This window comes from Adiantum capillus-veneris, chromosome 11 (genome assembly GCF_014529385.1).
Source record: "Adiantum capillus-veneris isolate H3 chromosome 11, ASM1452938v2, whole genome shotgun sequence".
NCBI classification, from domain to species: Eukaryota; Viridiplantae; Streptophyta; class Polypodiopsida; order Polypodiales; family Pteridaceae; genus Adiantum; species Adiantum capillus-veneris.
In genome coordinates, this window is record NC_140941.1 from 94403167 (window position 1) to 94418084 (window position 14918).

The 14918-nt window shown below is 42.7% G+C and overlaps 1 protein-coding gene across 3 annotated transcripts in view; it reads right to left on the minus strand.

The window, feature by feature from the left end:
* Window positions 1-337: 337 nt before the first annotated feature.
* The window catches only part of LOC147447671 (putative receptor-like protein kinase At1g11050), a 38039-nt gene continuing 23458 nt past the window's right edge, over window positions 338-14918 (minus strand). The window contains exons 2-4 of one of the 3 annotated variants that reach the window (XR_015189630.1): window positions 3460-4759; window positions 833-1432; window positions 338-501 (exon numbers count right to left, since the gene is read on the minus strand). Coding sequence is in view for 2 of the 3 variants with exons in the window: in XM_086523395.1 (XP_086379521.1) it covers window positions 3303-4759 (1457 nt within the window). In the remaining variant the exon portion in view is untranslated. Of the gene's footprint in view, window positions 502-655; window positions 1433-2676; window positions 4760-14918 lie in introns of those variants that run through there. The other 2 variants (XM_086523396.1, XM_086523395.1) reach the window with 2 other exon arrangements.

The window sequence follows — 14918 nt, forward strand, 5'->3', positions numbered from 1 at the left end:
GGGGTCTGCAAAAACCAACACTAGAGTAAGCATTCAAAGTAAATTGCCAGAATGTGTGAAGTTTTCATAGGGCACGTATAGGTCATTATAAGATTTTGTCTATGTTTTTGATAAAAAATGAACTACAACAAATCATGCTCTCGTTTTGTAGGATACAAGTTTTAGGTCAGGACTAGCTACACTTAGCCATCTTCGCTATATATGTTTGCAGTAGAAATACACTTAGAAGAAAGAGATTTCACCAGAGTTTGATTAAACCAAAGATAAAAAGGCATCATGCTTTCAACAATAATGTTGCCACAATGAATGTTGACCAATGCAGCAATACATACAACGCGTCGAGATATCAAAAAAAGGCCTCTAGAGAAGGAGCATTTTGCTCAATCACTCTCATGATGCATAGGGTCAAGCCGCAGTGTACATTGAGATAGACACAATACTGAGGCTCAACTAATTTAAGGCAGAGTCCCCATGCACCTCTCTGAGATTCCCAAAATATTTCTACCACATTGATATCAAATAAAAAAATGTTAAAGATTGTTGCAGTAAAACCACCATTTATCATAACATGATTAAATATGGCCTATAATTAATTGAATCCATTCATCATCAGAAAAAGTCATTAAACTAGATTATTGTCAGTAAATACACAACGGCAGTAAAGATAATTGTTTCAAAGCTTCAGTAATAGAGCACCTGAGGAGACAAAGACATGATGTCCATGATGCACAATACAAATCGAGATCAACCAGTGAAAATACCAACTCTCACCCATTTTCAAAAACACACTCACGCAAAGCAACGCTAAGTGAGGGAGTTAAGAACCCCTCACCTTTAAATAGGTAGGGAGTTACCATCGCTGTAGCAGATGGAGTCCATAGCCACAGCTATCGAATCCACCCAAATCCTGGTGTGCAAAGTCGGATTGTACAGAGCATACAATAGGGTAGGCAACTGAGCGGCCAATTGGCATCGAGGCCAGTACATAGGGGAGAGGACGGAATTTGCAAAGATGCAGTAGAGGGGAAAGGCCCATTTACGTTGGAAGAGAGTGGGCGAGAGTTATTACATCAATGCTTGGGTATAAAAAATGAAACTTACACAACGAAAGCAGGGGGGGTATTCAAAAACAGTCCGCAACGACCCCGCGTGAGGTATGCAGGGATAGGGTACAAATAAATGAGTCATTATTTTTGGGGCTACCAAGGTCAATAGATGTAGTAGGTGGATTTGTAAGGATAGCATAAGTTCCCATACAAAGAGCCCCCATCCCACAAAATTTGGTCTAAATAAGGTGAGTTCCCACAAATCATGGCATATGCTTAGAACAAGTAGCAAGGGAAAATCCCCACAACCAAGGCCGGTTTTCCAACCATGGGTGCCCAAAAATTACCCACAAGATGGTGTAGCCATTAGCTCCAATTAGCATAGCCTGAGACAAATTCGACATGGAAATTAGAGAAAGGTAAAGACTATTGGCAATTATCATCCATTGCGAAAAATACCAAGTGTCGACGCCTACTAGTCATTATAGCTCATAGCTAATACCAAAAACTCCCATTAAGGGTACAAGATAGAGACTCAAGGTATTCCCCACGAGACTTTATAACCAACAAGTACATGTTGGAGAGAGAGAGAGAGAGAGAGAGAGAGAGAGAGCTTGGATCGATGTCTAGCCACAAGCAATTTCTTTTTAAGGGCTTGTCAATTGTGCTCTTCAAATGAGAAGCAAAAGTGATGACTGATTGAGCTACAAGTGCATTGCATGCTTATGCATTCCTAGTGCGTCGAAAGGCGGTAAGCCCGACAAGCCCATGACTAAGCAAGGCAAAAAGAGAGCCACCATAAGCTACAATACCAAGGTACTCATGAGCACGTTGTACACGCATACTGCATTTTGAACATTAGTTTTGTTCAACCTTTGAGATTGCACCTGGTATGCAAATTACTTTAGCTATACAAGAATGAGAGCAAAAGTCTTCCTTTCCAAGTAGATAGTATTCATATTGATATGATCTTTTGGCAGCTTAGTCATGACTACGCACAAGAAGTTTTGGACAGATTCTTACAATAATTCTCACATTGTGACTTACCTAAACATCATGAGCTTCTGCGAGGGAGGCACCGCATACCTAGCTAGGTACGATTGGGGGCAAGGGACCGCCGGCCCGGTGGGGGGGCCGGCGGTCCCCTGCCCCCAATCGCACCGCATACCTAGCTAGGTACGATTGGGGGCAAGGGACCGCCGGCCCAGTGGGGGGGCCGGGGGTCCCCTGCCCCCAATCGTACCTAGCTAGGTATGTGGTGCCTCTCAAGCAGAAGCTCATGATGTTATGCATTGTATGAAAAACACTGAAAAAGACTGCATTTTCCTACATAAGAAAATTTCTAAATCTACTTGTGACGCTAGCTGACCTCCTGCACATTTTGGTACCCATGTCAAAAAGGTGATGAATAACTATTGCTCTCTAAAATTAACAGCCTAAGCCCTAATTTTTCTTCCCCCCCATTTGTTCAACTTCCTTGCCATGGTAAAGATCTCTTAGTAAATACAATTATTATAGTAATCTTTCTTTCAATCAGAATGCGAGCTTTACTTGGTTGGACAATTCATCCTGTTTTTTGAAATACTAGAGATTCGGTTCTGGATGGGGGTTGTTTTAGTTGCAAGTGTAGCATCTGCCAATTCATCACTTTTCAAAACTCGAACCCCGCCTTGGGAAACTATCTGCCTTGGGAGAGTAAGACAGCTTCCTCCTCAATGAGATGGGTAACTATCATGCAGTCTCATAAAGTTCATTAATTCTACAGCATGGCCATTAGAAACAATCACTGATCATGATTCTACATCTGCCCATTACTGATTCCGGAGTATCAATTTTTTTCCAGAATCTCAAGCTATTTTGACAGTGTACAAAGACTACAAGCACAAGTTTTTGTTTCCTAAAACCATTATTTTTGTACCTGGAAAACCGTAAGCTGTTCCTCTTTGCATAAAACTAGCAGACTAGTTACCTGTGGGAAAAAAAAAGGAGATATAAAAATGGACACATACAGTCCACACCGGCCACTGGCCACACCCATCGGCGTGGGCGCCGCCCCCGAACTCCTACCTGGGGGGCTGCTACCCCCATAGAGCCCCCAACCAAGGGCTGCTATCGTTGCCCCCATGATCAGAGCTGGGGACCTGAATTAGCTCACTATTATCATGATCACAACCCTCTTAGGCGCCCAATGTATGCACATACTCTCATAATGCCATGTATGTGAGAGGAGCCACCCAAATTCCTTTGTCAAGGATACTACAGCTCCATGTCTGTGGTGTCAAAGTTCAATGGCAAGGGCCTATCTGGTATGTCAGGGATCTCCTCATCCCCATCCAGCATTCTGAGAGCTTGGGACATGGTGGGTCTGAATACAACTAGCAAGTGCGAACACAGAATACCCACGCGCACATACCTTCCCATGACCTCTTTCAAGCTCTCATTCCTTATCGTAACATCGATGACATCCAGCAATTTTCCGCTCTTCACCAGACCCCATGCCCAGTCTGTTATGAGGTATTCTGCAGCTGAACCTCTAGTGGTGTCCAAAGCTCGCCGTCCGCTAAGCAGCTCCAGAAGCACAACACCAAAGCTGTAAACATCACCTTTTTCTGTTAATTGTCCATAGAGGGCATACTCCGGAGCTACGTACCCTTGTGTGCCAGCCACTCTTGTTGTTAAATGAGACATCCCCTCCTCTGTTATCTTGGCTAGGCCAAAGTCGGCCACTTTAGCTTGGAGGTCTGCATCCAGAAGAATGTTGCTTGCCTTGATATCTCTGTGGATAATAGCAGGTTCTACACCGACATGGAGATATGTAAGTCCCTTAGCTGTACCCAATGCTATCTTGCGGCGCTGTGGCCATGTGAGAGGGGGTCTTGTAGAGCCGAACATGTAGTCGTATAAACTTCCACTAGGCATGTAATCATATACAAGAAGTCGGCAATGCCCGTCCGTTTCAGTGCTATCAACGCAGCATCCTCGCAATGCTACCAAATTCTTATGGCGGATGTTCTTTATCACCTCAACCTCATTCAAGAATTCTGCATCTCCGTCCATTGTCGTATTTTGCAGCACCTTCACTGCAATTTCCAGACCATCAGGCATCTTGCCTTTGTAAACTTTCGCAAAACCACCCTGTCCCACCAGGTTTGCCTCCGCAAAATTATCTGTAGCTTCTTTGATCTGCTGTATTTTGAACCACACAGCCCCAGTGTTTGGCAGCATAGAAGCATTTATCAATTTACTATTCCTGTCAATAAACTCTTGATGCAACAACCACCTTTTTCTCTTGAACCATAGCCAGAAAAGTATAGCAACACCTAGCCCAACCAGCAAACCTGCCACTGCACCAACTGCAATAAAAACAGTTGACACCCTCTTCTTGTTTGCTTGCCAAATTTCCACCCCTAACAAACATTGTGCATTGTAAGGGTTTTTGGGCCCTCTGGGATTGGATATTCCTGCCGCATATATCACATAAAAATATATGCATGAAGAAGTTTTATTGGACAATAGCTTTGCCTTGCCAATTGCTGTTACCGCATAATCAGTGCATATAGTGCAGGCTGCTAAGTCGGACAGATCGGCTTGGCAAGGTAAGTCGCCGATCTTTTGGGACCAATTGTTGGCAGTCTCAATTCCAGCACACAGATTTGGACTCTTTACAAACATTGAAGCATTGTACTGTGCCATTGGCTCCATAAAACATCGACCTGTAAGGAAGAAAACTGCACTTATCATCCAGTTAACAATATGAGCTCACAAATCTTGATTTAAAAAAAGATGTAGCTTGTGTCAGAGTAAAAACCAAACCCATGCTTGCACTTTCCAACTCTATTGAGAAAGCATTCGCAACAGACAAGTTTCATTTGAGAATTTATGGCCCTTTGTCTTTGCCTCTCATCTAAATTTTGCGTAGCAAACTCATGAAAGAAAAGACAAAATATAGATCATGAGCACTCATCTCTATATTTATCACACTTTTTGCTCATCACAAAACGATTGACCAGTGTGTTTACCTCCGCTAGCCTACGAAGACCAAAAATTCTACAAATAACATCAAATCTTTTATATGCACTATTAACTGAAAGCATGATTAACTTTAGCATTGTTGAGTTTACATTTTGTATTAAAACATCCCCAACATTCAGATCCTCTTCACAAGGTGGGATTGAGTTTTGAGCATGAGATTTCAATCATGTCAAACTTCAAAAGTAAAAGAAAACTCTTTCTGGAAATTTGTCGGAAAAACTCTCTTTCGAATGAACAGTTTCAACTTTCAATGAGGATGTCAAGAATATATTTCAACCAAGATAGGGAGGAGTAACAGGAAGGTGAAAATAGATGCCGAAGGGCTAGGGTATTACCTAGGCTTACGTCTCACCTGCTCGAAGCAAAGACGAAGGCCAACATTCTGCATATAACAATCTGAAGAAGAGAAAACTAAGTGCTTCCAAATTCAAGTGCATGAGAAGATTAGAAAAAAAAGTAGCAAAATGCATCAGGTGAATTTGTGCCCCAGATTTAGCAAGATATCTGGCATGCATCTAACAGGAGCCACATGGAAAAATGTAAGCTCCAGAGTGAATGTAGTAGTGGTGGGCATGATGGTCATGTACAGGAGTAGTGGTAATAATTTGAAGAGGAATCCCCGGCTTAAAATAAGCCTAGAATTGTTTTTCTGTTTGTGCTACAAGTACAAGCTTTGTTAAAAGGTCAAAACTGAATAGTTTAAGGCATGCAGTGGGCAAACAGGAGCGCAACAACTCTCGAAAACCTCCACCAACATAGGTAGGGTGCTCCCCTGTTAGTGATTGAATGTTTTCCATATTAGTAATTTTCAACCCTCAATAACATTCTGCAATCAATAAATTAATCTCACCCCTTTCCCACACTCTCTCCTTCTGATACAGAAGTAACACATCTTTGTGTGCACTAAATAAGAAAATTTTCAGTTTGTAAAAAGTTTTTGGCTTGCCCAAAAGGCAAAGGCCTTAGTGTTAGGTACCCTCTTAGACTAATGAAAAACAGGAATTTATTTTTGGCCTTGATTTAAAAGAATTCTATTACAAAAATTTGTGATTGGTTGGAGGTCACTATTACAAAGACAAGGTGTATTATTGATAATTAAAACTTAAGATTGGGTTATGTAATATGAAGATCTAGATTTCATAAAAATAAAAGGCGGTGGAAGAATTAATGAAGGTGTTCATGTCAAAAAGGAAACCCATGCTTGGAGTTTTGACTTTGATAGCTGGTGTAAATTGTGTAATCCTCTTTCTTCTACATTACTTATATGTTTTGGTTGTCTTTTTCATAAAAAACACTTCCTCCTCCACTTCTCATTTGGTTTCAAAAGGACATCTCCCTTTATCAATTTCAGATTTGAAACCTAGGCCCTTCAAATGGAGTGGCAGTACGGTAGAATGTAGCATCCTCTCTCTCTCTCTCTCTCTCTCTCTCTCTCTCTCTCTCTCTCTCTCTGTAAACAGGACTTGATTTTGAAGTGTTTTAGCAATAAATTTTGTTTTTCTAGGAAGTTTTGGTCGTTTTAAAGTTGGTCCACTGTGTATAAGGATGTGTGGATTGTTTTCGTCCAATAAAATTTTTTGATCCGGAAGGCACTTTCTGGGGCATTTTTGCAGGTGTTAACGTGGGATTTTGGAAATGTGATGTATTAAGCGATTGAAGCCTGTGTTATAAGGAACAACTTTGGTTCTCTGAGTCTTTAGAGATTTTGATGTTTTGATGCTCGTTGAGGGCCAAAGATTAAGAAAAAAGTGGGATTTGCTGTTTTTGCATCTTTTTGTAGAAAATGCTGTTTTGCAGGTTGATTTTTAGCAAATCAGAGCAGGCTATGGAAATTTTCCATCACATTACCGTCGAAGAGCGCAATGAGGGCAACAAGATTGTGTGAGACGGACTTGAGCTGTTTTGGCTCCGTTTGGGAGTTATGTTTAGTTGAAGACAACTGAAAATTTTAAGATTTAAAAATTTTTATTTCAAAAATCTAACCTTTACGGATCGCTTCGCGATCAAGTTCTTATCTTATTCTCGCAGGTATACTTGGTGCGCAAGTCGAGTCGACCGAACGCCAAAAATAGAAAAGCGGCTATTTTGAGAGGTCGCATGCTTTTCGAGGAAAAATCAGAAAAGAAAGACGGGTGGTGCGTTTTTGGGATCATTCACAGATCTCCTCTTCTGCGAGTGCGAGTGCGAGTGCGAGTGCGAGTGAGACGCTGGACTGAAGCTCGAGGGTGGTCGGGAGGTTCGAGCTCCGTACAACAGAGTGCGCCCATATATTTTATTGCTCCTCTATTGTATCAAAACTCTATCAATACAAAGATCTCTTTCTCTATCTTTTGTCGTCTATCTCTATTATTCTGTTCCAGTGACTCTCTCTCTCTCTCTCTCTCTCTCTCTCTCATGGGTTTGAACTTTCTCACTGTTTTCAGGGTTTCGTCACCATTTTTTGCTGTTTTTAGGGTTTTGAATTTGCTTTTGGTTGTTTTTAGGGTTAGTCACTATTTTTTGCTATTTTTAGGGTTTTGAAATAGTTTTTTGTTGTTTTTTAACTGTTTCTTGTTGTTTTTTAAGGTTTCGCCATAGGTTTCAAAGCTGATTTTCTCTATTTTTTAGAGTTTCACAATTACTTTTTGCTGTTTTTTAGGGTTTCTTGTATTTTTTGGTTGTTTAAGAGTCTCTCTCTCTAGAAATGGAGACCAAGAGTAACTCATCCATGTGCAAGTCTCCCTCAACAATAACGAAAGCAACATTCATGGTCACGAACAAAAGAATAGCACAGGTGGAAACAAAGATGAAAGAGTGGAAAACGGGAAGGATGGTGGAAAAAGCCCAACTTCATCCAAATGGTCTTCAACAAGGACAAGCAATGGAAAAAGGAGAAACAAGACTTTCAAGCAGAAGTCCAAGCGCCTTGGGAAGAAGTCTCAAACCTCAAGCGAGAGCTTGCGGAAACTAGAGTGGGGAGTGGACTTGAAGAAGGAGAAATCCAGCCCTCGATGAGAGAGGAACTCAAAGTCATCAAAGAGCATGTATGGAAGATCAAAGAAGAAGAGAAGCAACATGAGGCGAAGACCCATCAGAATACACAGCGTTTTCCATTTTCATTAGTTCAACCCTTAGCCTCAACCTCAACATCAACATCGTCGTCGTTGTCGACATCGTTGTTGTCAAGTACCATAGCATCGAGAAGCATTGTACTAGACTTTGTGCAATCTAAAGCAAATACCTCTCTTAGCAATAGAGAGGGTGGCCCTTGGAGGGGGGTTTGGGACCCATCTAGTGTCGCCTCTTCTCTCTCTCTCTCTCTCTCTCTCTCTAGCACTCTCATGCACTTTGACTCACACTTTTCAACTCTCATTGTTTTGGTCATTACACACATTTCTCACTAAGTACGGAAGGCTCTCCCTTCCGCTAAGTAAAAGGAACCTTGAGCACTCACTGATCACTCATCCTGAGCTTACACCATCATTCACTTCAGTTGCACATTACATTGGTATTAGAGCTCTTTGGCAATGTTCGGTATCATCACTCAAGGAAAGAATCACAAAAACATATTTGCTTGTGGTCGCACGTAACCCAAGACCACTTGGGCGTGTCGATCCCTAATCTATGTTTTTGAAGAGTGGCAGGTAACCCAAGAAAGAAGGGCTTGTCCAACCTCCCCTCGTTCCTCTTTTTCACTCGTTGAGAGCCGCACCTGGCACTTAGCGGCATGCCAATCAACGTGATGTGGGAAAAGCAACCTTGGTATGAGCGCAAGGCCGCCAAGGGGTGCACCCCCAGGAAGGAGTTGAGCTTAGGTAGATAAAAGCCTTCTTAAACACAAATTGCAAACCAAGAACCCCGAGTACTCAAGAACCTCGAATACTCAAGAATCCAAAGAACCCCGAGTACTCACAAACCCCAAGTACTCAAAAACCTCAAGAACCCAAGAACCAACAACTCAATGCATGGTCATCACTCAAAGCGGAATGGATACTTTGCTTGAAGGTGATTAGAGTAGAGTTGGAGAAGTTGAAGCTTCTACACCAGGAGGATTGTTCCCGATCCTCCCCCATCCCCATCTACGCCACGGATTGCATAGAACCCTATGGCCGCTTTGTTCAAGTCAATGATGGAGATAATGCTACAACAAAAGGCTGATTGATATCTTGAAGAAAGAAGGGTAACTATGAAGCTTGAGCGTGAGCAAGCACGCGAAGCTCAATACATAGCGGCCGAAGAACGATGGGCAGCTATGGTGTTGGAATTAGGGTTGCAGAGAAACGCACACAGCTTGGAGAAGACGAAGGAAGCTCAAGGCACACAATAGAGAGTATGTTACTTAGTTGCAATGGAAAGATAGATAGCCCTAGAGTGATGGGCGTATATACAATGCTCGGGGGAAAAAACCTCCTAAAGAGGGAAAAAATGCCCCGGCGGTCCTAGTGTGTTCACACACATCACTACCACATGTATATGGTAACAAATCCCCCCTCGAGTGATGCGGTGAACGAGAGCTGGCACATGAGTAAAGGGAAGTGCCATTCCCTGAGGACATGATCAGTCCACAAAGGGGAGTAAGCCCAAAGCTTTGCGGAAAGCTTCAAGCTATTCACGAGACAATGCCTTTGTGAAAAGATCTGCAAGGTTGTCCTGTGTTGGCACATAAGCCAAGCTGATCTCTCCTGCTGAGAGCCTCTCCCTGACATAGTGGTAATGCACCTCAATGTGCTTTGTGCGAGCATGAAAAACTAGGTTCCTCGCAACTGCCAATGCGCTCTGACTGTCAGTGTAGATAGTGTTGGCAGTGTCCTATCCAACACCCAAATCAGCCATAAGGCGTTTGAACCATACACACTCAACCGTAGCTGTGAAGACTGCCCTGTACTCAGCCTCACAACTCGAAGTGCCTCACAACTTGAAGTGGCCACAGTAGGTTGCTTCTTGCTCAACCATGATATACATGAACTGCCAAGCATGAAACAAAAACCACTTAGTGGACACTCGCGTGTCAAAACAACCAGCCCAATCTAAGTCCGAAAAAGCATGTAAGTCTGGCGGCAATGATCCCCCCTTGGGATAAAACAAGCCAAGATGTAAAGTGCCACTAAGGTAGCGGAAAATCCTCTTGACAGCCTGCCAATGCTTAGATCCTAGACTATGCATAACTCTGCTGACCTGTGAGACTGCAAACTAAATATCCGGCCTCGTGTTGCATACATAAATGAGGCAGCCAACAGTAGTTTGGTAAAGAGTGACATCAGTAGGATCGCCAGCATCATGTAGACTCAACTCAAACCTGTTTCCATGGGAGTGGCAATAGGTTTGCAATCCTCCAGTCCAAACTTACATAGCAATGTCTCTATGTAACTTTTCTGACACAAGGCAATTCCATCATCACACTGCTTAAACTGTATGCCCAAATAATGATGCAACAATCCCAAATCTTTCATCTTGAAAGTAGCATTCAAATCAGCCTTAAATTCAGCAATATGTCTCTCATTTGGTCCAGTGATCAGCACAGCAAGTCATCTACATAAAGAACCACAATGAGAAGTACATCACCCTCACGCTTCACATACAATGTGCTTTCTGTTGGAATGTTACAAAAGCCTCGTTTAACCAAATGAGTGTCAGCTTTCTCATACCAAGCACGAGGAGATTGCTTCAACCCATACAAAGACTTCCTACATTTGCAAACTTTGTCCTCTTGTCCTTTTATGACAAAACCGCAAGGCTGCGTTACATAAACTACCTCAAATATGTCACCATTCAAGAAAGCAGTAACAATGTCTGATTGATGTACATCCCAACCAAAATGAGCTGCCAATGCACATAGAAAACGCACAGTAGTCATACGACAAGTGGGAGCAAAAGTCTCTTCATAATCTATGCCTTTTTGCTGTGCATAACCCTTTGCAACAAGTTGAGCCTTATGGCGATCGATCTCACCATTCGGCTTGCGTTGCAACTTGTAAACCCACCTCGTACCAATGGCCTTCTTGCCAGGAGGCAAATCACATAAAGTCCATGTGTCATTTTCTATAATTGCATCATATTCTGATTGCATGGCAGCCATCCAATTTTCTGAATTTTGTGCTTCATAAAAGACAAAGGCTCCTCAACATCATGTAAGCTAGAAACAGCCAAACCATAACAATCTGATGCATAAGATGCATGGCAAGAGCGTGAACGAGTACGACTAGACAAAGGTGCATCCAATTTACTGTCACGCAAAGTGTGCACCAGCCATTTTGGCATACCTCTAGCTTGCTCATTTTCAACCCTTTCCTCATCAAGTACATCATGTAGATGCATCAGTAATAGGCTGATCTGTAACATTTCCAGAAACCCCCATAGGCTGTACATTTGCCTCATTGGAAATTACATTCGTATTTCCACCACTGAAAAGAGGCAACAAAGTGTCATAAATGTCCTGTGAGCTTACATTACTGTCTCTAGTACATGACACCAAGGGCTGAACAGAATCTTCCACAAACACTACATCCCGTGAAACAAGAATACGTTTTGTTTGCGGATTATACAACCTGTAAACTTTGCTTTCAGCATTATAACCAACAAAAATACATTTGACAGTCTTATCATACAATTTTCTGCGCTGTGTTTGTGGCACCAAAGCATATGCCAAACAACAAAAACACGCATGTGCTCAATAGAAGGCTTTCTATCATGCCATGCTTCATATGGAATAATAGACTGCAAAGCTTTTGTAGGACACCTGTTAAGTACATAAGTGGCACACATGATGGCCTCAAGCCAAAAAGAATGTGGCAAAGCTTAACTTTTGACCATACATCGTGCTATTCCCGTCAGTGACCTGTTTTTCCTCTAAGAACCCCCCTTTTGCTGAGGTGTATAAGGCACTGTACATTGGTGTTTTATCCCACAACTAGCCAGAAATGCATTAAATTCATGAGACATATACTCCCCCCCTCGATCAGAACGGAGGGTGCCCATAATACATTTCGAGACATTTTCAGCCATAGCTAGAAATTATTTGAAGCACATAAGAACTTCGGACTTCGCTTTAAGCGGAAATACCCATGCATGCCTGGAGTAATCATCAATGAAAGTCAGGAAGTAAAGGTAATTGCCCAAGGATGGAGTTTGCATGGGCCCACAAACATCACTATGCACAAGCTGCAACCTGCATGTGGCCCAAACTGAACTATCCTTTGAAAACTTAGAACGCTGCATCTTACCCAAAATACAGCCTTCACAAACATGTTTGACAGGTGCTTCAAGAGGCGGCAAAGAAGCAATCATATCAGATTTCTGCAAACGCAACAAATTGACAAAATTCAGATGACCAAAACGTGCATGCCAAAGTTTTGCATCTGAAATAGCCCTTGAATCTGCAACAGCATTTGCAAAACTTTGTCCACACTTGTCATACAAAGTGAGCTTATACAGCCCACGGCACAAAAGGCCAGATGCAACAATTTCATCACCAAAACTGAGATCATGAACTGTACATCTGTCATCCACAAATTTGACTACAAGTCCAAGTCTAGCAAGTGCGGATACAGACAAGAGATTCTTCTTAATCCCAGGTACATAAAGTGCATCAACAAGTGTGAAGAAACTGTCATTTGCAGCAGTAAGCACAATCTTTCCAACTCCTTGAACCGGATAAGAGGCATTGTTGGCACAAGTGACTGAATTCCCATGAGGGACAGACTCAAGAGAGGTAAACAATTCACGATGTGAGGTAATCTGCTTTGTAGCACCACTCTCGAAATACCACACATGTGAATCTGCAACAACTGACAAGCATGCATCATGGACAACAGGATTGTAAGTGCAATCTGCACTAAAAGCCCATTCTGCATCAACATCAGCATTACAGTCTCCTTTTACAGAAGACTCAACAATGGTTGTATTTGTAGTGGAACCAGCATTTGCAGTGGAACCACTATAACCAGCCTATACAACGTAGAGGGCGGTACTATTTCGATTACCTATTAACTTTACACAGAGCACTGAGAAGGGAAGAGAACACAGTTGCGTCCAGCGACTAGAATGTCACTGCGCACACGGGACCGACACCCTGTAGGCCCCAAAGACTGGCGTCCCTTTCGGTATTTCTTTAATTTAGAGAGAGAGAGAATTACAAAAAAGAGAGTCCTTGGAAGATAACACCTGCATCCAGCTAGTACGCTCCAGATTCGGCAACATAACGGTACCGAAATCAACCCGAATCAATTTCCAAGCTCAGGACTCTATCCCACTGGCGTTATCCCTCAATCGGGAGCACAAAACAGTAAATTCCAGGTCGCTGTAATTTCTGGTTCAGTCCTATTTTTTACCTGATTTGGGCACACGACAGTCCCTACACTGTTCCCTGCACCTTGGGCTTGGTGCCCCTTGATTCTGGAAGCATCCCGAGCACAAAACAGTCTCAAAACAGAGTAAAACCAGCAAGCAAACAGTGCTGAATTTACTGCGCAATCGAGAGGTTATCACCCTCTCGTGGACCTGCTTTGGTGCAGCAGCTAGCTACACCGGTTCCTGTGCAAAGAGGCTCTTGCCTCGGCATGAAAGCATATTTCCCCACAGCTGTACATAGGTCAAATGAGAAGCCCACTAGTGGGGCATAACATATTGTACGTAGGGGAGAAAGAGAGCAGTATGTAGCGTGCGGGGCATCACTCCCGTCACCATACTGTGCATAGAGGGCAAGGTAAGCATTCCATAGCTTCTGTACCTGCTACAATCCACCTGAGGCTGAAAATGGCGCCCCCTTTGTTGATATGCAGCTCGTTTTTGCCTCCCAGAGTGGCAGAATCGCTCACAGGCTGACACGTCGCCCAGTTTCCGGGTTTGGGCTTTCCCTGCTAAAAATATCTCAACTGGTGCGTCAGTTGACTTGGCAGCAGAGCAATAAAATGTTCCCCTTGTCATTCCAGAGCTGATGACGCGAACACATTTTCCGATCAAAAATAGCAGTTCCCTAAATTTTAGGAGATGCTTCCATGGCGTCCCTATCGGTCTCCTGACCATCATTGAAGACTACCATTTGACCAACATCTACAATGTGGGTTAATTTACTGGCCCCTTTCAACTTATAAAGTTGCAGTGACTTGACGAGTGACCCAAATTCCAGTTTGGCGCACACGAGCTTCCATACTCATCAGAATTCAGTGCTAACTGGCCCGGGCAGTCCCTATCTGACCGACCTAGATCCCCGATGTGAGAAACCCATTTGGTTGCAGCCGTTTCACACTAGCCATGCAATGTCCACTTGCACCTTTTCAAGGGTTTTGGAACAAACAAGTAAAAATAAAATAAATATATCTAATACTTATTTACGGAAGGCAATAGGAAAAATACACCTCTTGGTGACACACCCCACCCTTGAAATACTACAAGCGACCTCGCTTGCATGCCAATAATACATGCGGATATCTCCTGATATCACATATATTCTATGATGGGAATCCAAGATATACATGCTTCCGGAAATGTAGCGTTGGACGATTAAACAATCCCACCAATCTGGCTCCGACACATATATCAAGCATAGAAGTCTTCTAGTGTACTCTTGAGCACAAACTTCTCTAGCTAAATTCTGTATGGAAAGAGTAGATACAATTGCTTAACTACTCTCTTGAGCATCATGAACCATGCTCTTGCCTTGCTCCAAAAAGGCTGCATCAAGTCACTGTGGGTTCCATCTGAAAGGCTTCAAGATACAATTGCAATAGCTGAGGTGAATCAACCAATTCAGACTCTTCCATCCATTTGGCATCTAACGATGGATAGTTCTTGAACTTCACCAAATAGCGTCTTGCAACTTTTCCTCTAACCTTTCTTTCTTTATGTGCCAATATCTGTTCAGGA